Source organism: Manis pentadactyla, chromosome 2 (genome assembly GCF_030020395.1).
Source record: "Manis pentadactyla isolate mManPen7 chromosome 2, mManPen7.hap1, whole genome shotgun sequence".
In the NCBI taxonomy this organism is placed as follows: domain Eukaryota; kingdom Metazoa; phylum Chordata; class Mammalia; order Pholidota; family Manidae; genus Manis; species Manis pentadactyla.
The window spans coordinates 110,324,016-110,350,795 of NC_080020.1; the positions used below are offsets into that span (position 1 = coordinate 110,324,016).

Below are 26,780 nucleotides of genomic sequence, written 5' to 3' on the forward strand. Positions count from 1 at the left end.
TGTGTGTGTGTGTGTGTGTGTGTGTGTGTTGTAGTAGGACTATGAAGGTAAATGTAAAAGAAACATCTAAAACGTTGGAAGTGATGGCCTCCAATGAGGAGAGAACCCTGTTTTCTGGTGGTGGTGGCTGCATGTTGTCACTGACTTCCTAATCTCTGAGCATGTATTATTCTGATTACAACAAACTGAAAATAAGAAGGTAGTTTTTCCATAGTATTGTCTAAGATTCAAAAACAATAATCCTAATATTTACAAAAAGCATATGAAAATGGGCACTCTCATAAACTAAGTGATGAAGCTGTCAGTTGGTAACTCTCTGGAAGATAATTTGATATTTTGTATCAAAACCCTTAAAAAATGCTGCTTGACCCAGGATTTCTATTTAATGGAATTTATCTTAAGAAAAATGTTAAAGATATGTGCAAAGACTAGGCCATTTTTTTATTATAGCACAAAAGAAAATAATTAATACAATTATCCAGTATTAGAGCCCTACTCTAATTTTTTAATCATGGTAGGGCTACATAAAGAAAAAAATGTGCAATGACTAAAAATTATATTGTAATTATATTAACCTCTAATTATATATATATGATTATATATATATATATATTATAAGATAAATATATAATCATATATATAATTAGAGCACTATATATATATAATATATATATAATAAATTATATATATTATAATGTAATTATAATTATATTATAACCTGACTTGGTAAATAAGTTCTTTGTTGAGTCAACTACTGAACTATGATTACATTTCTTTTCTCAGGTTGTTATATATTTATATTTATAAATATTGAGAAAAATTTTTTAAATCTTAGCAAAATAGCAAAATGGTCTCATTTTGTTTCCTCCCACTAAAGTATATATTTTCACTAAAATGTTTTAAACTATGTGTAACTCAGTAGTTATTGCTGGCTATTGGATTATGGGTGATTCATATTTATTTAGTTTTGTTTGTCCATATTATAATTTCTACAATACATATGATTTACTTGTAAGATTGCTTAACAGGTTTCAATGTTTAGAAATCACACCTGAAACAAAATATGTCTTTTCATTAAAGACTCAAAGAGATCATTGAGAACAAGTAAGAATATGTTACTTATGAGATCAGACACAAAAATTAAACCTTTTGGTCTAAAATAATAGGTCAGATGAAAAGTGATCTATATTTGTAAGATCATAAAGAATGTTGTATTATTCACCAAATCCAGAATATTAAAACTAAGGTTTACAAAAGCTTAGAAAAAGTAAAAGAAATTTTGTGTTACTGTCGTTTCCTTTTTATTATGAAACTTTTCATATACTCTACATGTAGATTTGAAAATTGTTAAGGTTTTCCTTAACAAGGTCAGAAATTATTTGTAATAGTGGCCATTAAACTGAAATAATTTATCTATCTCAAGAAAAGAAACATTTATCAACATCACTCATCATCAGGGAAATGCAAATCAAAAGCACAATGAGATATTACCTCACACATGTTAGGAAAGCTATTATCAAGAAGGCAAGAGGTAGCAATTACCAGCTAGTGGAGAAAATGGAACCCTTGTGCACTGTTGGTGGAAATGTGAACTGGTAAAGCCTCTATGGAAGATGATATGGGGTTCCTCATGAAATTAAAAATAGAACTACCGTATACTCCAGCAATCCTGCTTCTGGATATATATCAAAACAAAACAAAATCACTATCTCAAAGAGATATCTGTACTTCCATGTTCATAGTAAGCATTTTTCATAATAGTCAAGGTATGAAAGCAACCTAAGTGTCAGTCATCAAATAGGTAAAGAAAATGTGGTAGATATATACAAGGGAATATTATTCAGCTTTTCAAAAAGAAAAAAATTTGGTCATTTATGACAACCTGGATGAATCTGGAGTGCATTATGCTAAGCAAAGCTAGATGGAAAAAGACAAATACTGCATGGCATCACTTATATGTGTAATTAAAGAAAAAGAAAGCCAAATTCATAGAAACAGAAAGTAGAAAAGTGGTTGCTGCAGAGGCTGGAGTGGAGAAAATAAATAGGGAGAGTTTGGTCAAAGAGTACAAACTTTCAATCATAAGATACGTAAGTTCTGAGGATATGAAGTAAAACACTGTGACTAGAGTAGATAACACTGTATTGTATATTTGAAATTTGCCAAGAGAGTGGAACTTAAATATTCTCACTTCCTCACCAAAGAAGGTAAACATGTGAGATGATGACTGTATTAATTAATGGGGGAAAACTTTCACAATACGTATATCAGATCAGTATGCTATATACCTTAAATATCTTACAATTTTATTTGTCAATTATACCTCAATAAATCTAGGGGGGGAAAAGAAATGGAATATTTAAAATGCCATGTCCCATGATACTTAGAATATTAGACTCTTTAAAGCTTTAATTCAACTCAGGATGCATTTCTTACATTTTTATAATTGAGATCCTCATTTCTTCATATTTGGAATAGCCAGTTCTTAGACATTTTGAAGATTTGTCCCAATTCATGGTATTTTTTGCTTTGCTTCTCAGGTCCCAGCAAAGGCCAAACATCTTACTCAACAACCTCCCTACCACCGCCTCCACCATCCCATCCAGCCAGCCAGCCACCACTGCCAGCCTCTCACCCAGCGCAACCACCAGTCCCATGTCTACCTCCCAGAAACATTAAGCCTCCCTTAGATCTAAAGTAAGCAAAATTTATCTTGCCATTTCTTTGTCAATCTCTTGCCATAGGTTTTCAGACTATGCTTGGCTGAATGCATGGTAAACTGTTGGGGCCATGGGGTGGGCAGCTGGCAGGAAGAAGGGATGGCTGAGCAGACCCTCGGATCCCTAGAACCTTGAGCAACTCTTGTTTATCTGTTTTTATAGTGGTTTTCCCCTTAAGAGTTCATTTGAAGAAAACTTCCACTGCCTTTTTAAAACTTCTGAGGATTTCTTCATGTCAGCACCACCACCATCTCTTCAACCATCACCATCACACCACAAGTACCATTATCACCATCACCACCACCACCACCACCGTCACCATCACCACCATTATAGCCACCATCATCACCACCACCACTACCATCACACCACCAGTAACATTATCATCACCACCACCACCATCATCACCATCACACCACTGCTACCATCACCACCACCACCATCACCATCACCAACACCAGTACAATTATCATCATCACCACCACCACCATCACTATCACCATCACCACCATTATTGCCACCATCATCACCACCACCACTACCAACACACCACCAGTACCATTATCATCACCACCACCACCATCACACCACTGCCGCCATCACCAACACCAGTACCATTATAATCATCACCACCACCACCATCACCATCACACCACCAGTACCATTATCATTATCACCACCACCACCACCATCACACCACCAGTACCATTACCATCATCACCACCATCACCATCACACCACCAGTACCATTATCATCATCACCATCACCACCATTATCACCATCATCACCACCACCATTAGCAGCACCACCACCACCATATTTTACTGATGGCTTATGATGTGCTAGGCCCTTTACATATATAATCCCTGCAACCACATCAAATGGATATTATTATCATCATTTCACACATGATGAAATGGAACTTAAAGAGGCCAAGTAACTTCTCCAAGATCACACGGGGATGTATAGTAGAAATTTGAGCCAATGGCAGTCTGAGACAAAAGTAAACGTGTGCTTTTAGCCACTCTGCTAAGAAACCTCCTTTAAGGAAAAAAAATGCAGGTTTTTCTCTCAATCTTCAGATTTTTGGCTGTGTGTTAAAAATGTAGGAAACTTTTATTCAAGCCTACTCCCACATTTTTGAGATGGTATGTTTTTAAAATGTCAAAACTCTATGGATTCATAAAGACTCCACTCCAAAACTACTAGAACTAATATCGGAATTCAGCAAAGTAGCAGGATACAAAATTAACACATAGAAATATGTGGCTTTCCTATACACTAACAATGAACTAATAGAAAGAGAAATCAGGAAAACAGTTCCATTCACAATAGCATCAAAAAGAATAAAATACCTAGGAATAAACCTAACCAAGGAAGTGAAACACCTATACCCTGAAAACTACAAGACACTTAAGAGAAATTAAAGAGGACACTAACAAATGGAAACTCACCCCATACTCCTGGCTAGGAAGAATTAATATAATCAAAATGACCATCCTGCCCAAAGCAATATACAGATTCGATGCAATCCCTATCAAATTACCAACAGCATTCTTCAGTGAACTGAAACAAATAGTTCAAAAATTCATATAAAACCACCAAAGACCCTGAATAGCCAAAGCAATCCAGAGAAGGAAGAATAAAGTGGGGGGGATCTCGCTCCCCAACTTCAAGCTCTACTACAAAGCCACAGTAATCAAGACAATTTGGTACTGGCATAAGAACAGAGCCACAGACCAGTGGAACAGAATAGAGACTCCAAACATTAACCCAAACATATATGGCCAATTAATATACGATAAAGGAGCCATGGACATACAATGGGGAAATGACAGTCTCTTCAACAGATGGTGCTGGCAAAACTGGACAGCTACATGTAAGAGAATGAAACTGGATCACTGTCTAACCTCATACACAAAAGTAAATTCGAAATGGTTCAAAGACCTGAATGTAAGTCATGAAACCATAAAACTCTTAGAAAAAAACATAGGCAAAAATCTCATGGATATAAACATGAGTGACTTCTTCATGAACATATCTCCCCGGGCAAGGGAAACAAAAGCAAAAATGAACAACTGGGACTATTTAAAGCTGAAAAGCCTCTGTACAGCAAAGGACACCATCAATAGAACAAAAAGGTATCCTACAGTATGGGAGAATATATTCATAAATGACAGATCTGATAAAGGGTTGACATCCAAAATATATTAAGAGCTCACACACCTCAACAAACAAAAAGTAAATAATCCAATTAAAAAATGGGCAGAGGAGCTGAATAGACAGTTCTCTAAAGAAGAAATTCAGATGGCCAACAGACACATGAAAAGATGTTCCACATCGCTTGTCATCAGAGAAATGCAAATGAAAACCACAATGAGATATCACCTCACACCAGTAAGGATCGCCATCATTGAAAAGACAAACAACAACAAATGTTGGCGAGGTTGTGGAGAAAGGGGAACCCTCCTACACTGCTGGTGGGAATGTAAATTAGTTCAACCATTGTGGAAAGCAGTATGGAGGTTCCTCAAAATGCTCAAAATAGACTTACCATTTGACCCAGGAAGTCCACTTCTAGGAATTTACCCTAAGAAGGCAGCACTCCAATTTGAAAAAGACAGATGCACCCCTATGTTTATCACTGCACTATTTACAATAGCCAAGATATGGAAGCAACCTAAATGTCCATCAGTAGATGAATGGATAAAGAAGAGGTGGTACATATACACAATGGAATATTACTCAGCCATAAGAAAAAAACAGATCCTACCATTTGCAACAATGTGGATGGAGCTAGAGGGTATTATGCTCAGTGAAATAAGCCAGGCAGAGAAAGACAAGTACCAAATTATTTCACTCATATGTGGAGTATAAGACAAAGGAAAACTGAAGGAACAAAACAGCAGCAGAACCACAGAACCCAAGAATGGACCAACAGTTACCAAAGAGAAAGGGACTGGGGAGGATGGGTGGGAAGGGATGGATAAGGGCGGGGAAAAAGAAAGGGGGCATTATGATTAGCATGTATAGTGTGGGGAGGGGGCACGGGGAGAGTTGTGCAACACAGAGAAGACAAGTAGTGATTTTACAGCATCTTACTATGTTGATGGACAGTGACTGTGAAGGGGTATGTGGGGGGGACTTGGTGAAGGGGGGAGCCTAGTAAACATAATGTTCTTCATGTAATTGTAGATTAATGATACCAAAATAAGTTAATTAATTAAAAAAAAAACTCTATGGATTGCTATGCATGGGCTTTTTATCCATGTTTTAACAGAAGATCTGGTTGAGAAAAAAGCAAGTAGAGGGTTGGAATAGAATAAAATATTGTTTCAAAAAAATTCAGACAATGGCAAGCATAGATCCTTATGGCAAGTCAGACCACATCTTCCCTTTCTTCTTCTAGGAAATTGTTTTACATGAATCTCCTTTACCACAAATAAGTAATATACCAAAATATTTAGCTGTGATTTGTCTTTCCTTCTCTTCAGTATCCTATCAGATTAATGTTCTTTACAGTTAAAGTGCTTACTATCCATAATCCATATAATAGAATTTTTAAATATCTCATTTATAGTTTTCCTTAATGCTAATGATTATAACTTAGAGCAGGGGTTGAAAACATGTTTGTCATAGGTAGCCACCACTGTGTTTCACCTTAATATGCTTTTTGGGAGGTTTAAAGGTAGTAACTAGAAGGTGTTAGAGCAGCTTAGTGGCTCTACGTGGTTCTGCACACCCTTCCAAGCATTTGAGTTTAAGAATTTTAACTTAAGACTATAATACCCCATGATATCTAACTACCAAATAAGAGTCTAAGCCATCTGCCTACTAATAGATGTGCTAAATAAATCAGTTTAATTAAAATAGCTAATTAATATGTGTGCTTATATATACTTGATTTCTATTTCACATATATTAAATTCTGCTTCTTTTTCCCAATCTTCTTCCTGCTTTGATAAATTTAATCCACTAGATTCAGATCTTAGCATTTTTTAATTTTATTATGTGACCTTATTCCAGCTACTGGTTCCAGTCAGGCTTCTGGATCCCATTTAATTCTAGTGAGAAATTTTAATAAATAACTTGAGCATGAATTCCTCAAAATTGATAAGATGTGAAAACTAGTAATTTCTGATTGAAGAAATCATGGGGAGGAGGAGTATTCAGCACTACTGTATTCCTGCTCTTTTGGGAGTTCCCAATACCACCAATATGTGTGATGATTCACTAAAAAGACTCACTGGATTCAACATAGAGTAGTACTCCTGGCTAAGGTTTATTATAGTAACTCTTTCCTTCTAAGCCTGGAAGAGGACTTCCTTCCTATAGATATGAAAATGCAGTACATGTATATTGTTGCTTCCCAGGGAAGCCTATTAAAGACAGATTTTTCTTATGAGCTGGTCACATAAGTACCTTCTACCTAGCAACTACCAAAATACCAGGCTTCCAGAAGAAACACAGGTATTCACGGTAAGTCACGTTGTTTATACAGTCTAGACACAGCAAGACACCCTTATCAATTAGACAACCTTTCATATCAGTGTAGGGAATTTTTTAGAATCTAAGTTTTTCATATATAAGCCAATGGTCAATCTTGGTAGCAGATTCTTCTAAAATTCCCATCTTCAAACCCACTGTATTAACTCTTTTCTGCAAACCTTCTCCCTAGAATCCATTATGACAATGTGGGGAATAAAAAGTTGTAGAAGGAAGAAAGAATTTCAAAAAGAGTTCTATAGCCTGGTCTACTATTTCATAAGGATGCTGGTCAATTTCCCAGCTTTTCAGGGAATTCTTGCAATGTTGAAAAGGGACTGCTAGGCTCAAATTCTTATTTGTAATACTGTTTTCAGCAGAAGTTAGCAAAACCCACTAAATTGTACCTACTTACATCCCCATTTCCCTCTTATGAAGGATGCCTAATTAGCAAGTCTGATTCATCTAAAAGTTATCAACTCCATAAAATGAACACTCTTAGAAGAAAAATGAAGAGAAACAAGAATCTTAGATATTAAAATACCTGGATAGACTATAATTGGAGTATCTGAAAGCTAATTGTCAGCTGAGAGAATAGAGGGAATGAGAGCTAAGGGACATCTATAATTTCTTTGCAAAAGCAAAAATCTGGTGTATATTGAAAAACCTTCAGGCTGCCATCAGAAGGCTCAAGTAAATTCCAAAGTGAAGAAATAATCTGGGTTAGAAACTTTCCCCCAAGTAAGGGAAGCCCAATAAAACACAAAGAAGAAATGGAAGAAAAGTAGGTCTTGATAGTCAGGCTCAAATATGTGAGGTGGAAATGTAGGGGATGATCTTTCAGTAAAATGTGAGGTGCGGTGGTTTCTGTGCTTTTCCTCATGCCACCCTTTGAAACACACACGGGTGGTTCCCAGGTGCTCCCTCTGCCAGCCCACTAATGGGCTTTCCTCTCTAATCAAAGGTCACTCTCACATCAAGATATGATTTTTTACATTCACTCAAGAATTATTTTTGAGCCATCACTTTGTACCTTTATAGTAGGAGTTCAGGGAATATCAGTGAACAAAATTAAGATCTCTGCCCACATCAAACAGGGAGCAAGAGACCACAGGAATAAAAATAATAAACAAGTAAAGGATAAAGTATGTTAGGAAATATCTAGTGTTATGAAAGAAAATAGAGCTGAGTTAGGTTGTATAGTGTGAGGGGAGGTTTGGGGACAGTGTATTCAAATTTAAATAGAGGTGAGGGCAGCTCCCTTTACAGGAACTTCTACTTGAGCAAAGACTCAAGGAAGTGAGGGGAGTTAGGCACACAGTATCTGGAGGAAGACTGTTCCAGGCAAAGAGAACAGACAGAACAAAGGTCTAGAATGTTCAAGGACTAGAAGTAGGAGGTAACTGGGACTGTGAGTGAGCAAGGGAAGGTGTCACGGTACAAGACTCAGCCCTTGTAGGGTCTGGGGAAGGGAGGGATGGTTGAGAGTGTGGCTCTTCTAAGTAAAATGGGAACCACTGTAAGAGCTTGAGCAGGCAGTGGTGTCTTCTGACTTCTGTATTATAAAGATTATCATAACAGCTGTCTGAAAAGGGACAGTCGGCAAGTGTCAAAGCAGGGAAAACAGCAAGGCAGATATTGCAGAAATGCAGGCAAGATGTAGAGGTGGCTCTAACCAGGATGGTAGCAGTGAATGTGGGCAGAGGTGCTTAGCTTCTGGATATATTTTCAAGGTTTAGACAACTGTTTGGATTGGGAAAGGAAAGGAAAAAGAGGATGGCTCCAAGGGTTTTGGTCTGAGCAACTGTAAGGATGATGTAGCCATTAACTGAAAGAAGAGAGGCTGAAGTTGAGCCAGTTTGAAGTGGGGAAGATGAGGAGGGCAAGGCTGTGTGGATCTAGGGATGTCTCAGACATCTACGTGGAGATGTTGAGGTGGTTGTGGGTATAAGGAGTGAAGAGTTTAGGAGAGAGTTCTGGTTTAAAAATATACATTTGAGAGTCATAGGTATATTTACATTCCATGCTTAGAGTCATGAGACAATTAAGATCACCAAGGCAGTGAGCACATGAGAGATGAGAAGAACCAAGCCCTGGAGCACTCCAGCTATAGTAGGTCTGGGAGAAGAAAAATCATCAAAGGAGAATAAAAAACAACAGTCAATAATGTAGGAAACACCAAGAGTGTGGTGTCCTGGAAGCCAAGTAAGATAGTGTTCCCAAGGAGAAGGCAGTGATCAACTGTGGCAGATGCCACTGAAAAGCCACATGAGTGCGGACTGTGGATGTCAGTGGTGGTGAAATTCTCAGGATGGTGGGGATACGGGCCTGACTGAAATTTAAAAGAGTATGAAAGGAGGGAATTGAAAAGAGCCATGATAAACAGCTCTTTAATAGAGAAAAGGGAAGCAAAGAAATGGAGCGGCAACTGTTGAGGAAAATGGAATTGAGATTTACTGTTCTTTTTAAGATAGAATAAATAACAATATGTGTGTATGCCAGTGGGGACAAAAAAACAGTAAAGAGGGGAAATGGTAATAGTGGGGAGAAGGGAGAACCAGGGACTAGAGCAACTGGGAACTAGTATTCAGGTGAGGAACTGGCTTCCCCAGGGAAAAAATGACTGACAGGTTTGCCATCTCCCTAGTGCTAGAATCTGTCTTGCTTGATTGGAACAAAGAAAGAATTTTGGCAGTAGAGTGGCCTTTATCTCCTGCCTACTTCCCAGAAGTCATTTGTCATCGAGTCATTCAGGCCAGGACGCTTTAAGAATGTAAAAGATTAGAGGCAGATGAGAATTCAAAATAACATGTTTAAAAATAAAATAGTTGAGGCCAAAGTTATTTTGTACTTTAAATTGTATTGTTTCCCCACCTAGTGGTGAGAAATCAGGGAGTTACATTTTCTGCTGTTTTACTCAGACATCTGAAGAGGAACTGAAAGGGGTCAAAGGAGCTTGTTTATCACTGTTAGTGTTTAAATCAACAGCTTTAGTGTAACATATTTCTTGGTATCATTTTTTTAAAATAATTATAATTTTAACAGTATAATTCTTCATTTGAAAACAGAACCAACATTTGAATGTTTTGGTATACAAAACAAATTATGTGGTTATTAATAGTAATGAGACAGGAAAAGTGAAATAATAAGAAATAAAGAATAATGGGAAGTGACTAACATTAGAAAAGGCAAAGTTAAACAGTTCTCACCCTGAGGTCATTCATAACCAGTAAAAGATTTTGGGGGGGGGCTCTAAAATTAGAGGAAAAGTAAGAATTTACCATGATAACTTTTTATTAATTGAAAGTGGTAAAATTTTCCAGAATCTGAAACTTGCCATATCAGTATGCACTACCAGAAAGTCTCACCTAACTCCCTTTTGGAAAGTATGAGCTTAAACAAACTATAGTTTTGTAATTCCTCATGCCTTAAACATAGGGAAACATGTTCCAGAGGAAAGTTCACAGAATTTCCTTCTCAGTAAGGGCAGGTACAGAACAAAATTTTCTTAGACACTTAGAGTTCTCCTTCTTCTTCCAAAAAAACAAAAAGGCAATTAAAAAGCTAAAGTCATTAAGAGCAAATAAGATATAAAAATAAAGGTCAACAGCTTTCCATCTTTAGAAGTCAGGAAAAAGAGCTCTAAGAGCTTTCTAAAAGTGACATAGTGTTAAATGAGCTTTACTTTTCCTATTTATTTCTGCATGCCACCGCATGAAAATAAAGAGCTATGGTGAAGGTCTTCTTGAATGCACATATTATTGTAACAACTGATAAGCTTCCTTTTCTTCTCCATCACCCTCTCCCTCTGCTGAGTTTCCGACTGGGGGGTTGTGACTAGTTTCATTGTTTGTCTCTTTATCTCTCTGTGGAGATTTTCTTAATGCCTGGAGCTCTTTTTTTTTGGAGCAACCGGGGACAGTTTGATCTGGGTTTATTCATGACAGGCATTTATTTCTCTTCCTCGGCCTTTCCCTTTTGTTCTTCACTAGCATTCCCAATCTTACCACTTTTTCATATTTACTGAATATTTTAATGTTTTATATATGTGGTGAATTCAGACCTATATAAAATAAACTAAGAGTTATGTGCTATTACTTTGGGTCCATGACTAGATATGTGCATGCCAACACTAGTAATAAACGGTTTGCATAAACATGCAGGCACATATATATCAATGTGCTTGGCAGATACCTTGCACTTTGCAAATATTTGTTATTCATCCAAGTGTTTCAGGAAGTAAACTACAAGTACGGTATTTTTTTTTACTTAACATTCTTTTTCAAAAATGATAAACAATTCACTTTAGTAATGAAAGTTCATTTTGTTTCTTAGAGTTAATGAAACATCATTAATTTATCAAAACTAATCAAAGCCTTATACAAAACAGGAGTTATTCTAATAGCTTCCAGAATTTGACAGCCACAATAATAAATTAACAAACAAAGTGACAATCTCTTTCCTCAAGGGGCTTATAGTCTTATGGTAGGCAATTACTCGATAATTGTAGTAATACAGAATAATCACTTTAATGGAGCAAAGTATGACATACAGAAGCAGCAACTGAGTGGGCTTATGGGAACCGGGGATATCTACACAGAGGAGGGAGTATTGAAGTAGAGGCTTAAAGATTAAGGGCAACAAGGAGGGCATAGTGACAAGGAAGATTATTCCAGAGAAGGAAACAGTGGTCCAAGCATGGAAGAACAAGAAACCACAGAGTTTCAGAAAATGAGTGAGTTCCGCATTAATATGTGAAAAAAAGACAGTGTAAGAGGAAATATGAAAAATAAAACTGTAAAAGAACAAGGCTAATCATAAGAACCCGTATGTCATGAAAAGGCTATAGATTTTATTTCATGGTATATCAGTATATTTTGATGCCTAAGGTATTCACATTTTGTGCTTTTAATTACTATCCAATTCATTAAAGTTAATAATAGAAAGGCCTAATTCAAGTACTTAAATTCACATAATATAACTTGTTATCCCTTTATACATCTAGTGATTTTTATTTAAATAAAAATATTTTCAGTGGGATCTTTGATTAATGATGGGATAATTCAGACTAAATTCTTTCAGATCAAGTTTTATAAATTTAGTTAATTAAACTCCATTACATTTTTACATTGCGTCTATAAGTTTATATGTTGAATTTTATTTTTAAGCATTTCAAATACCCGGCTGAACAAACTTAATAACTCCACTAGGCAAAACCCTCCCAATAACTTAAATGACTTGTAAAACTACTAAACCATATTCAGTTCTCTTGAATATTCTGATTTCATTTGCAATCAGGATTTTTAAGAAGCATAATAATTTTGAAAAATTTCAAGCATAAGAAAGGCAGGGAGAATATATAATGAATGCCCATGTCCCCTTCACCAACTTCAACAGTTACAAACTCATTACCAATCTCATTTCATTTATACCCCATTCATTTCCCTCTGTTCTCACATTACTTTGAAAGTAATACTAAATATCATATTACTTAATCCATGAATATTTCAGTAGTTATGCCTAACAAATATTTGTATTAATACAAAATATCATGTCCATGTACAAATTTTCAAGTCTCTTAAATTGTATATGAGTGTGTGGGGTTTTTTTTAAGTTTGTTTGCATTTGAAGAATCTAAACAAAGTCTAATGTCTTCATTGGCTTATACATTTGTAATTCTTTCAAGCTATAAGTTCACCCTCTATGGCTTTATTTTTTAAATTGCAAGTTTTTGGCCGGCGCCTCCTGGTTCCCGGCGCCTTCGGGCCTCGGGATGCCCAAGCCGCCGCGGGGCACAAGGCGTAGCCCGGATTGAGCCTCCCCGAGCCGACGGCTCGCGCCGCGCCCTCAGGCCGCCCCACCTGCAGAAATGAGTGGTGGATTGGCCCCAAGTAAAAGCACAGTGTATGTATCCAACTTGCCCTTTTCCCTGACCAACAATGACTTATACCGGATATTTTCCAAGTATGGCAAAGTTGTAAAGGTTACTATAATGAAAGATAAAGATACCAGGAAGAGTAAAGGGGTTACATTTATTTTATTTTTGGATAAAGACTCTGCACAAAACTGTACCAAGGCAATAAACAACAAACAGCTGTTCGGCAGAGTGATCCGCGCGAGCATCGCCATCGACGACGGAAGAGCCGCCGAGTTCATCCGGCGCCGCAGCTACTTCGACAAATCCAAGTGCTACGAATGCGGGCAAAGTGGTCACTTCAGTTATGCCTGTCCTAAAAATATGCTTGGAGAACGTGAGCCTCCAAAGAAGAAAGAGAAAAAGAAAAAGAAGAAAATTCCTGAACGAGAAGAAGAAGGTGAAGAAGTAGAAGAAAGTGAAGAAGGGGAAGATCCTGCTCTTGACAGCCTCAGCCAGGCCATAGCTCTCCAGCAAGCCAAAATTGAAGAACAAAAAAAATGGAAACCCAGTCCAGGGGGTCCCTCAACATCAGATGATTCAAGACGCCCGAGGATAAAGAAAAGCACATATTTCAGTGGTGAGGAAGAACTGAGTGAGTAAAATTGTATTTATTATGTAAATATCATTAAACATTTTTTTAAATCTTAGAATATCAAATTCAGTTGGGATTAAAGGTCACTCTTAGAACTTGAGCATAAGAACATTTAGTACCAAGTCGTTTTTCACTAAAATATAGTTGGTAGGGAATTGAAAAAAATGTTAAAGCATCATGTTTTATCTTGCTTTAGCAGAGTAGTGAAAAAAATCAAGATTTGCCAATAACCATTAATACTGAAAACAGTTCATTTGACTATAAAAGAGAACTTAATACCATCATAGTACTATTGTCATCCCAAGAAAAAAGGTGTTAAAGAGACTTGCTGGAGAAGTTCATTGTAAAAGTTTATTCATGTCTGATTGTTTACACTAGGACTTTTGAAATACATTTTATCTTTAAAACGAAAATTTCAGAAAGGCTGAAAAGTTGAATAATTTATTGCTTATTAAATCTTAATAAAATTTTCAAGAGAAAAAAAAAATTGCAAGTTTTTGTGGACACTGTAGTTGACACCAGTCTAGATTTTGCTGATTGTTTCTCTATAGTATAACTTATGTGTTCCTCTCTCTTCTGTATTTTGTGTAAACTAGTAGTTGGTAGGGAGAAAGTAATGATGGGTACAAATTTTCTTAAGAGAATTCACAACCCGAAACTGTTATTTTATCCATGAAATAAAAAAGAGTATCATCTGATTATAAGGGAGAGGAGAGGACTAACAGATTTCCACACACACATTCCCCACCTCCCAGGACTAAGAGATTTGAGGAAAATAGGGAAGGTTTTGAATAGCCATTGAGAAGGATGCTGCAAGAGAGGGTTGACCAGAAAAAAAGTGTAATGAGATTATAGAATAGTGTTGAGAGTTGAATGCAGTTGAGATTGAGTATCAATTATTTTTTATATTCAGAGTCACTAAAGTAGCAATTTTCTCCAGCTTTGCTATTCAACCTGAGAATAGAAATAGAAAATAAAGATTGCAACTAAATCACTAGGGATTTGCAGGGCCCAGATATTGACAACTACTAAGAGCAGTTGGAGTAAAACAATTTGGAATGAAGCACTTTGGAGTCCAAGCCTCGAATGATGGAAGTAAAGCCTGATGGAGAACATCTGGAGACGAAGAAGGGGTCAAGGATCAGAACTAATTCTCTTTGGTATCTAGATCAAATCCCTAGATCAGTCAAATACCTTCAGAATCCCAGAACTGAGCTATTGATACACTGCCATTTTAACAGAAAACTTACTACTGCCCTGAAGCAGTGGATTAATTGTGCTCACTGTGAATTGGCAGTGCTGTGCTCGAGCCCCCCAGGTCTCCATCTTTCACAGTAGTAGCAGCATAAATGTAAGACAAAACCTCTTCTAATGACTTCTGACACTTTGAATAAGAATACATATAAAAGAGAGAAAAAACTAAAAAATGATCCTTTTATTCTTTTTTTTTTTTTCATTTTAAGATGGGTAGCTACTTGTCCCATTTTTCACTTTTTCTTGTTTTTTGTTTTCAGAAGCCCTGTAAATGAAGAAAATCAAGATGGTGTCATGCATGTTGATGGTAAGGGACAAAAAGATGTTTATGTGGTACTTCAGGCACATAAATCTTCATTAATCATTCTCAGAGAGTCATGAATGGGCTATTTATCATCACTGATCCACTCTCTTTTTTACCCATTTGTCTATTTCTTTTTATCTCCATGACCCACTCCCTTTCCTCTTTTCCCCTTACCAGAGATAAATACTCTAATGTATTTAAAGTGTATGTGTCTGTTTGTACATATTATTTGTGTACTGTTTATATATGTATATGTATTTCGATATTCACACACAGTATCTTATAGCTCAGCTCAGTCTGGACTTTTTATTTTTACATTTGACTTAGTGCATTTTAGTGGGGGAGCCCTCCATGTTGCTATATGTATATTTAGTTTGTTACTATTAACTACTGTACAATATTCCATGGTATTTATCCTATGCAATCACATTTTACCTCTAACTCACTGGCACCTACAAATAATAATTCAATGCACTTTCTTATGCATATCTTCCTTTGGACCTCTGAGACACTTTCTTTAAATATATATATATATATATATATACATCAGTGGAATGGCTGTGAATAAGCTATGGACTGTTCATTTTGACTGAGTAGGACTAGGGTGCTCTCCAGAAAAGCTGCATCTGTGTATAGTCCCATCAGCAGTGCATGAGGATACCAAGATGCATGGTATTATTCAACTTTCCAACTGTTTCCATTTCCAGTCTTGTATGTATAAAGTGGTGTCTCATTTCATTGTCTTATCTCTGCTTCCTATTGAGTTTGAGTGTTTCTTTTGTATACTAGCCTTTAGGTTTCTGCTTCTGTAAGTTGTCTTTTCATATCCTTTGACCATTTTTTCTTGGGGCGTTATCCTTTTTTGGTTGACTTGCAAAATTCCTTTGTATTCCAGATATGAATCCCATGTCAGTTGTTTATTAACAGTCCATGGTGGTGTTCACTGCATATAAATAAATTTTGATATAATCAAATTCATTAATTTTCACCCTGTAATTTATGCCTTTTAAGTTTTATTTGAGAAGTCCTGTCCCTAAAGAATAAAAATATTATCTCCTATTTTAATCTATGAACTTTAACCCTTATGCTTAGGCCTGTGATCTTTTTGCAGTCCCTTTGGGGAGTTAGTAGAAATCCAGATTTGTTGCCTTGTATATGGAGCCAGTTTTCCTATTTCCATACTTTGGAAATCTACCTTTTTCTCACTTATAATGTCACCCTTGTATACACCAGCTCTGTGGGTGTGTATGTATCTATACATATGTGTGTGTGCACTGCATGTGTGTATATGTAAATTTATGAATCTGTCTCCGAGCTCTCTGTTCTATTCCATCAGTCTATTTGTTTCTATACCAGCACCACACCTTTTTTAATATTGTTTAAGATTATATGCTTATATCTGGTAATTAGTTTATATTACTAAACACTTGAGCAGTGAAATATTGCTTCAAAACATCTAACTTGATTTGTTTGATACATAAAAGCAAATCCTTGGAAACAAATAAGTCAAAGTATACAAACTAGTTGTCATTTTCTGCTAATACCTTTGTTCCACACAAAAGTGCAAAACCAAATATACATACGTTTCATAAAGAGATCAAAGGATGTCTTTATTATTATTTGGCTTCTACATTATTTAATGAAAGCCAATGAAATGATTTTATAATTAGATTACAAGTATCAAAAAGTATTAGTGAAGATCTAAAGCATGTATTCTATTTTGTACTTCTGTATCTTTGATAAACATAAGTTCTATTAGATTACGAACTGTTTTTACTATTGTATTACACCAAATAATCCTTTATTAAAGTGCTTCATAGTTATAGTATATTAAATTTTATTCTCTTTTTAAACCCTTTAGGTACAGGAACTCCAGATGAGGTCAGTTATTTTTTTTTCCTTCTCATATTATATTGCCGGAACTAGAATACTTAACAATCACTATGATTCAAGTCCTACTGGTATAAACCAACAAATGAAAATTCTTGAGTAATGATTATGTTTTTCCATTTATAACCTTATTTTATCTAAAATGCATGAAACATTAAACACCCATCATTATGCTGACCCACAGTATTTTGTAGCGCTGAACATAAACTCTGCACATCTGAATTACACAGTGGGATATAAAATGAAATCTTCTTGTGCTTTCCCACTCTATCTCTATAAAGGAAAAAAATAGTTTAAGCAAGCCAAATTTACATACACTTAAAATTTATGCCTGTTTTACTAAGTATTTGATCGATGTAATATGTGTATGTTTCCTTTTTGAATAATTAGAAGTAATCATTGTTAATGTTTTTCTTGACAGGAACAAGAGAGTGATGGAGAAACATATGAAGACATGTATGAATTACATTTTTTTCCGTGATATTTTTCTTCTAAATAAGAGAAATATAATGACTTGTATGAGGGAGGATGGACTGATATGCAACACTAGAGGAGAAGCTTTATAGTTCAAATGGCTGGCATATAATAACCTTTATTTTCAGTACAAGGGACTAAAGATTCTTTACTTGCCTAAGGATTCACAGAGGACTCTGAAAATGCTGTTGTGTGAGAGGCCAGAGACAGACCACAGCCTACCAGACAGACCACAGCCAGGGAATCACGGAGCTGGGAATCTATTTCTTGCTCTCAGGGTGCCTTTGGACAAATGAATTCATTATATGTTACAACTTCTCACCTAGGCAGTACTTCACCTCACAAGAGTGTTATAAGAAATAATTTAGCACAGCACCAGATGCCTAAGTTTCAGCCTGCTAGAGTAGACAGATGTTAAAAATAGCTCCAAAACGGGTTTCTCAGTAGCCCAGGACTAAGAAATGATTTCGAAAGCAAGTGAAAATTGTGTGTATTTTATCTCCTGTTGATTCAAATATCTCAATTTTCTCTCTCCAATTCTCATTCACCAAATTCTGACTAAAGTGTCTGGACTAAGGTTTGCCTGTATGCACAGGTACGCACTCTTGTACCTGTGAGTCCATGCACATGAGACACAGAAAGAACAACTAACTGTACTCATGCTGACATGCAGCAAGAAGAGAGCCTTTACAAACAGTGCCTCCCACTTGCTGGCACAAGTTGTAAAGGGACATAGAGCCCTTGGAAGGGCTCCCCATTTGTATGTCTCCTACTGGTTTTAAGAACAATCTCACACACCCAGGAATTTTGACAACCCTTGGCTTTTTACCTTCCTCTGTACTTCAGACACCATCTTCTGTTGTGCAGAAACATCCCTGGATGGGGCACCCTAACACATCAATGCCTGCAGATGCTGAAAACAACCTAACAATTTTTATTCACAGAGAAGCATCCAAAGAACGAGATAAAAAAAGGGAAAAGGAGGAAAAGAAGAGATTAGAGCTGGAGAAAAAGGAACAGAAAGAGAGAGAAAAGAAAGAACAAGAAATAAAGAAGAAATTTAAAGTAAGAGCTTTCTTGCGGATAGATGAAAAAGAGTCATTTCCTTTTTTAACTTTGACGTGAAAGGGACACTGTTCTTGAATACTTATATGGCCGGAGAATTACTTAATCATTTTCTCAACTACCTTTATAACAGTACTTTTCTGGTCCGTACGCTTCCTATTCCTGCACTAAAAATGTAATACAATAAAATCCAAATACAATATGGTGGCTTATAATTAGGGGGCATCCAGGACATTTTTTTGTCGATGGAGTGAATGAATACTTGGTTACTTACACCCATCTTGGCTCTCCCCATTCCCTATTCCATAATAGCTTGCTTATACTATGAGCTTAGGTCCACACACACAGATATCATAGTGGTTCAAGGGACATATGTGTCTCTAAATGAGCCAGAACTGTCTCAGAATAAAGTTTCTATAAGCTATTCTGACTGCAAGTCTAGACCTGATGTATATTTTTACCTTTACTTTAAGCCTATGGACATGTTGACTTCTGGTACCTGCTGTCTCTCATCTCTCTTCATCCACCTGGGTTTCTGACTTCTGTCCTCCGTCTCTGATTTCTAATGCCTGACTTCTACCATCAGCCCTACACTTGTAGGCTATCTTCTTTTGGCTGCACTATCTCTGATGACATGGCCTGTTTGGTATGCGTCTGGTATGTCAGCTATATTTAGGGTGGTTATCTGAATTACAAAACCATTCTCCACTACAAAAAAGGATTCATATGAGGTTTCCTTTAAATATTTAATTCCTCTCAAGCATTTAATGTACAGTTTGAATTATAAACATTTGATTTATATATAACTTCCCAGCATATTTATGGTATTAAAACCAAAGTTCGACAATATGGCAACAGTACAGAGATAAAGCTTAGAGTCAGTTGGACAGATGTGGATTCAAATTCCAGTTGCACATGCAAGTTGTGTGATCTTGTGCAAGTCACTAAGAATTTCAGATTCTTGTTTTTTAAAGTGAGAACAAATGACACCTCTCCTAAAAGCTTATTGAGGAATTACATTAAATAACGCACGTAAGGCACCATATTACATTAGGTTCTCATTACATTCTGAAAGGGCTTACTTCATATAAGTCAAATTAAGATTACAGTATGAATGTATGGCTACCAACATTTATTTTTTACCAGTGGAAAATATGAAAAATGAATTTCTTAAGTGAAGATCTTCAGGACATATTTTATGAAGATTATTTATAGTTTTGAAGGAATTACGTGAAGTTATTCCTTGTGTTTCTGTTGGAGCAATCAATTTTGCATTGTTTCACTCATTCATTCAAATAATATTTTTTTTAGTAAGAAAACATTAAGATATGGAAATTAAACCACTAAATATGCAATCAAGTTTGTCAAAGCTAGGACTTCACAAGCTATATTCCTTCTGGAAAATATTAATAGGTGTCAAAATTAAATAAGCGAGAAAACTGTTATGTAGCACCATATTTTATTAATTCTAAGATATAAAATGTTTTGCATTTTTTAAATTCTGAAATTAAAATGCATCTTAAGATCATTGGTGTATCACAATTTATTAAGCTATTTTCTTAGTGATACATACTTAATGATGTGTCCCGATTAATAACATCATAAATTCAATAAAATAGGGTTAATCATCTTCAAAAGTCACAATGCATATTTGCATATCAAAAGATCCAAGAAATTCTATTGAAAAGACGTCAGTTTAGGATTAGGAAATTGGGAGTTTAGAATTCATGCTCTGTACTAGATTATTTCCCTGCTGTCTAGAAATCACCATACTATTCAAGATACTTGAGATACTAATTTTTTTAAACTCACCTAACATTTGTTTCCTTTTTTTTAAATTTACAAAGCTATTTCTAACGTATTATCTTGTTACTATAGGTAATGTCTACTCCAAGTTTAGAGATAAAGTACCACAAAGTTTAAAAAGAAAAGAAAGGAAGAAAATACTTTTTTTCCTAAGTACAACCTACCACTACCACCTTTGCTGTTTTAGTCCTGCAGGGAACCACCAGGACAACTCCACAATGCAGAGGAGGAAAACACCTCCATCTGCCGGTCAGACCACCAACAAATCCCATAAAAACACACAGCACCCATCATGATTGTTGAACATAGTGGGATTTGGTTATGGTGGCTTCCTTTGAAAGCTTTTATTATAGAGTTCCTGAAGTCAGCAGATCACTGCCACTCTATTGGACCCCAAGGACATGCTTACGGTTCTTTACTGCTTCTGCCTGACCTCTGTGACTTTCCACTAAGCCCTCCTATAGAAGAAGCTTCACCCTCAGTTTCTAGTTCAAACCTGTAAATGTTGGAAATAGGCAAGTTGGCAACATTGTGGACATATTGTCTTTCTAAACTGCATTCCTTCAAGATTTTCTGAATAGTAAGGAAGCCTGTTGTGATTTTTTTCCCTCTCTTTGCAGCTAACAGGCCCTATTCAAGTCATCCATCAAGCAAAAGCTTGCTGTGACGTCAAAGGAGGAAAGAATGAACTGAGTTTCAAGCAAGGAGAACAAATTGAAATAATCCGCATCACTGACAACCCTGAAGGGAAATGGCTAGGCAGAACAGCCAGAGGGTCCTGTGAGTGCAAATTCTCCTGTGACTTCAAAGGGTGTCTTTTTGAGCCAATATTAAATGTGTAAATTCTTCCAGAACAACTCAGAGGCAGAGGCATTAAATGAGGAGTACTTGTTACAGGGTAGATAAAGATAGGAAGATTTAAAATGACAGGTATAACCCCCATCTTCACCTCATCTGTGTTATCATTTTAGTGGGGAATAATGTAAATACTTACATTATTCCAGAGAGAAACCAAGGGCAGTAGGCTCCTAAATGATGTTAAAAGGAAAACATAATTCATGTGCATCACTTCAGAGTCTTTGAAGTAGAACTCTAGGCTTACCCCAAACCACAACAGCCTAAGACATTGACGAAGTAAACATGTGTCTGCATGGGACGTCTATAAATCAGACTTGCGAGCAAAGAAATGAAAGGAAATATTAAAGAGCAAATGGGCAATTGATATTTTATTCACAACTTTGAAATATTTAAACTACAGTTACCTGAACATATATCATTCCCCTTTTGGTAGATGGCTATATTAAAACAACTGCTGTAGAGATTGACTATGATTCCCTGAAATGGAAAAAAACCTCTCTTGGTGCTCTTTCATCAAGAGCTATGGAAGATGACCAGGAAGTGTATGATGATGTTGCAGAGCAGGATGATATCAGCAGGTAGGTGCAAATACAAATGGTAAAAGAGATCAGACTGTCTCCTTGTCAAAGATTATGTATTTTAAGATCCTGGAATTTTACTTTCTGTATTTCCTACTGCTCTCTATCACTGAACTAAATTACCATTTATAAGTACTCCAAAGTCATTTGAAACTCCGCTATCTTTTATTTTACTCATTGGTTATATGTGCCAAACACTACTTGAAATGTAATGGCCCATTTGCCAGATCTTGCCAAATGTGTTGTCATTTCAAAACGCTGTTTTATAACATTCATTCAGATTTGATCTTAGGGCTATGCCTCAAGTAAATATAGTTTCACAAAATATGAAGCATGAAACATAAAACTTAGCTCTGAAAAATATAAAATTCTTTCCTCTAAAATCTCTGAGTCTAAATATTTTTGTTGTTCTTATATAACAGAAACAATGATACTTTTTACCACAACCCTACTTTGCTCTTTAAAAGTAGAAGCTCAGTTTTACTTTTAACAGTAAAATTTGGTTCCCTATGATCTCTGGGGACCAAATAAGGGGCCAACCTCACATGGCCATTCATTCCACTAGATTAGGCTGACCTTGCTTCAAGAATGTGGGAACACGTTTTTTCCTCCTCTGATCTTCCTGGTGCTTTCCTCTCCTTCTTGCTTTTCCATTCCTCTTTCATTCCGTCTCTCTTCCAATATCTCCCATTCCTGGTAAAACCATAACCCCTTCAAATTGAAGGAGAAGAAGGAGGAAATTCTGCAGACCAGTTAAGAACCCTTGTTTTTCTATGGCCACGTTGTAGAATTGGGAAACCTCCACTGTGATCCCAAACACATGATCTCTGCTAGATTTTCACTTGGGTAAAAATATGTCTTCATTCCTCATCATTCAAATTTCAAAGGAAAAAGTTTTAATTATCAACCATTTAGAAAATGTAAAATGATCAAAATAGTAATACACTTATAACACATAATGACATATAAAGTTTCCCTCTTGTGGTCTTTTACCTCATGTCATCAATTAAACTTGCACCACTTTCTGGCAGTTTTGTCTTTCTAAAATGAACTATAGCCTACAATACCATCTTATCATGTTATGACCATAAATTATGCAATGTATATCAAAATGTGATGTATCCACTGGGATTTACAGATCATAAATTGGCTTTAGTAATTACAGACACAATTGACCTAGTTCAGAAATCAGTAAAATGCCAGTTCTGAGATCAGATGAAGTTCTAAATGGCCATATTCTGAGATTTATAGATTTTTCTGGACATGAATATGTCATTCTACATGTTTTATCAGTATATATACTTTGACTTTATCTTTTAAGAAAACCATATTTCTCTTATTTGGGGATTAAAGAACCCTGCTATATTAATAAATATATATTTACACTGATGCACGTACTCAAGAAAAAAATAATAAATCTGCAAAAAAGGGATGATGTTCTAAAAACGATGCATTATTTAACCATAATAGGTGACTATTTCCCATAACTAACAGTATTAGCTTTTCCATTGTTTCAAGTCCATACATGCTCTAGTTAGCAAACACATAACAGAAAAAAAAATTTCTTTTAACAAAATGGAGTTGGAGGGTATGATTTTAATGCTCAGTATCATAAACAAATAGACCACCACAAAATTTACTGGCATCTATTCCTCCCTTATGCATATTTAGTAAGAAAATGAAAGAATCGATTATTTCTACACAAGTTTTTTTGTTTTTTGTTTAAACTTCAGCTGCTGCTGGCAGAGATCTCATAACAGAACATGCTTTGTCCTTAGTAGAACAAGGAAAGATGCTAAGTCTAGCCAGAGGCTTGCCCTGGCAAGAATAAGAGAAGGCACCATCCTCTCCTTCCCCTCCTCCAGATGCCCCCTGGTCCCTGCACTCTTTACCTGCTCTTTCCTCCAGGGCAAGGAGAGCTGACCAGCCACCTCAGACTCCATGAGCTGACAGGAGGCTTAAAAGCACAGGTCCTGACAACTCTCTGCCTTCCTTTATTCTCAACCAAAGCAATTTTATAATAAATATGAAATGTTGACAGAAAGGAAGTTAAAAATGCAAATACCACTCCTCCATCACATAACAAACTTACTCCTATGTATGCTTCCCAACCGTTGTCCTTCCCTCCATCCTTTCCTCTTCCTCTGTGCTTTTCTTTCCTTGCACTCTCCTCTCCTTACCTCTACTACTTCTGTTAAACGTTTTGAATTCCAAACAGACCAGTTTGGAAAGGTGAAGAATTGCTCCAGAAATGAAATACTGTATAGCAGCTTTGCTCCTCATTATTGTAAGTCTGCTTTCGGGTTCTCCTGGGAATTGGATTTGACAGTCTCCAAGATGGAATATATTTGTCAGGAATGGCAGCCAGGCAAAATCACAATTTTTCACATAATTCCACTGTTTGTTTCATGCTCAAAGGGAAGCATCAGAGAAAAAGAATGTGAAAATAGTATGTAAACAAGTGGGGAATATACTTATACCTAATAAAAAATCACTTACTCACTTATATGTTAAGACATTTATAGCATATTTTTCCAAAGGTTTCATTACAAAGAGTATGTTTTTATTTTTAAATTAACAATAGATCTGCATCAGACCAGTTTCTTTTATCTTGATTTCAAAGGGAAAGAATCAAATAGGAGTATGTAGTAAGACTGTATGGTTATAATATCAGACTGTTGCTGTTAGAGTATCCCAAAAGCAACAATTGCAGTACAGGGAGTGCAACAAGGTGTAGACAAAACATTGTACAGAAAGGAAGCATTCTGAAGTTCTTAGCTCTTCGGTTAATTAAAAGTGGGTTTGGTTAAGTCACTTAATTTCTTGGAACTTCAGTTTCTTTTTTTGCAAAATAAAGGAACTGAAGCAGACAACTTCTGAGATTCTTCCAGTTCTCACAATCTACATTTTCTTTGCTCTCACAGAATTCAGTTTAGTGGGAGACAACAGTTAAAAATAAACGATTTTAAAATAGGGAAAATATAGAATGTTATAGAAATAAATAAGATATACAGGCAACATGAGTTAGAGAATCACACTATTTAAAGCCCCATAAATAAGATTTCAATTTTTTTAAAGTTCTCCCTTAGAATCATAGACACTGAGAAGTGTCTGGTGGTTACCATGGGGGAGGAGTTGGTTGGGGGAGAAAGTGAGGGGGGATAAAGGGGCACAAAAATTCCCAATCATAATATAAGTTGGTCACAGGGATAGTAGTACAACATGGAGAATATAGTCAAGGATTCTGTAACATCTTCCAATGTTGACATAATAATTGCATTAGTGGGGGTGAGCATTTAATAATATGGGTAATTGTTGAACCACTATGTTGTATACTTGAAACCAATATAAGATTGTATATTAATGATACTTCAATTTGAAAAAAGAACGCAATGCTATTGGACTAAGAGTAAAATGCTGTGGTTATGATATTGAAAGAGAATTGAATTTAATGCAATAATGGTTCCATATGACTTCTAGAATAATACTCTTGTTACTTTCTTTAAAAATAAGTCCCTCTATGAAATGATATAATAATGTATAATATGAAAACTGCCTCATGGAAAATGTTAGAAGCAAACAGTATCATTGTTTTGAATGCCTTAGGTAGATCTGAAACTCACTTGATTCTTATTAGGTTTGTTTTGTTTTTGCCTTGTTACTTCTCATCCATTACAATAAGGAACAATGTTTCTTCCTCCTCACATGTAGTATCCTGAGAACTTCTCATTGGAATGTTATTTCTCTTTTGTATAAGTGCTCCATATATGTACTTCTCTTACCAATAGCTAAATAATTCATATATTAATTTAATTTGTCTGTTTTTTCTTAGCCACAGTCAGAGTGGAAGTGGAGGTAAGTCACAGACTTTTATCAGCAGTTTCTCAAAGTCTTCAACATTTTGGGCGTATTCATGATACATGCTTTTGTTTGCAAACCGTGAGGAGGATGTTTATGTGGTAGAAAGAACACGGGACTGGGAACCAATGGACTGGATTCCAGTCCAGACCACTGAGTGACGCTGGGCAAGTCGCCTCTTTCTTCCAAGTTTGTTATGGATGACTCCACTTCCAATGAGCCCAGGGCAGTCCTGATATATGCCAGTTGTCTGAGCAGAGTTCTCAATAGTAATCCTTCACTTTCAGAAGCATCTTTGATTGGAGGATAACTCTTAAGGTCACCTTAGCCATGACTCCTAAAGACCCCTTGTTTTCTCATCAACAAAATAAGAGTATTTTACTTATGATTTGCAATGCTAAAAAAAGTATTTGGCAAATAACAAGGTGCTTAAGGAGTGGGGGATAACAAACCAAACAGAAAAGGGTTTAACTTTTAAAATATTTTTTTGAGGAAATAAAAGGCCACCTTTCATTTCTTTCTTTGTATCAACTACTATCAATGTTTACAAATTCACTGTTCATCCCATTTGTTTTTCTTCACTTATATGTTAGTGTCTTTTTCTGAATGTCTCCTCACTGTTAATTAAATTTTTCTTATCAACTCCTCAGTTCTCTTTTTCCACAATAAATTTTTAACTCTATTCTCTATTCAATTTTACTTTTTCTCATATTTATTCTCCACCATTCCTTTCATCTCCAGTGCATAATACCTTTTACCATCCCCCATATCTTTATTATATTTCACCTCTAAGAATTTCTTTTAAAGTAATCAACAAAACAATTCCTTTACCTACTATCTATGTAAGAGTAGGAAAATAAAGTTGATTTTTATTTAAATAGTAAATATGAAAGAGGGATGCTTTCTGCAGTTAAATATGGCAGATCTATGATCAAATTTTGAGTGACTATTACATGACCAAATTAAAAAATTAACAGA

The 26,780-nt window shown here is 35.9% G+C and overlaps 2 protein-coding genes across 7 annotated transcripts in view; both read left to right on the forward strand.

Annotated features, from left to right (window-relative positions):
- The window catches only part of FYB1 (FYN binding protein 1), a 146,202-nt gene that overhangs the window by 96,225 nt on the left and 23,197 nt on the right, over nt 1–26,780 (forward strand). For all 6 annotated transcript variants that reach the window (XM_057495588.1, XM_057495583.1, XM_057495581.1 and 3 more), the window contains exons 3-10: nt 2,541–2,697; nt 15,230–15,276; nt 17,135–17,154; nt 17,585–17,619; nt 18,582–18,702; nt 21,129–21,288; nt 21,800–21,944; nt 25,777–25,799. In XM_057495588.1, coding sequence (XP_057351571.1) covers nt 2,541–2,697; nt 15,230–15,276; nt 17,135–17,154; nt 17,585–17,619; nt 18,582–18,702; nt 21,129–21,288; nt 21,800–21,944; nt 25,777–25,799 — 708 coding nt within the window. The remainder of the gene's footprint in view (nt 1–2,540; nt 2,698–15,229; nt 15,277–17,134; nt 17,155–17,584; nt 17,620–18,581; nt 18,703–21,128; nt 21,289–21,799; nt 21,945–25,776; nt 25,800–26,780) is intronic.
- LOC118925201 (zinc finger CCHC-type and RNA-binding motif-containing protein 1-like) lies at nt 12,947–13,738 on the forward strand. Its single transcript, XM_036910857.2, has one exon. It carries the CDS (start codon nt 13,076–13,078, stop codon nt 13,721–13,723), a length of 648 nt encoding a protein of 215 aa, XP_036766752.2. The 5' UTR covers nt 12,947–13,075; the 3' UTR covers nt 13,724–13,738.

Excerpts from the sequence above, each read along its gene's own strand:
- LOC118925201 (XM_036910857.2), top strand. The coding sequence starts at position 13,076 with ATGAGTGGTGGATTGGCCCCAAGTAAAAGCACAGTGTATGTATCCAAC.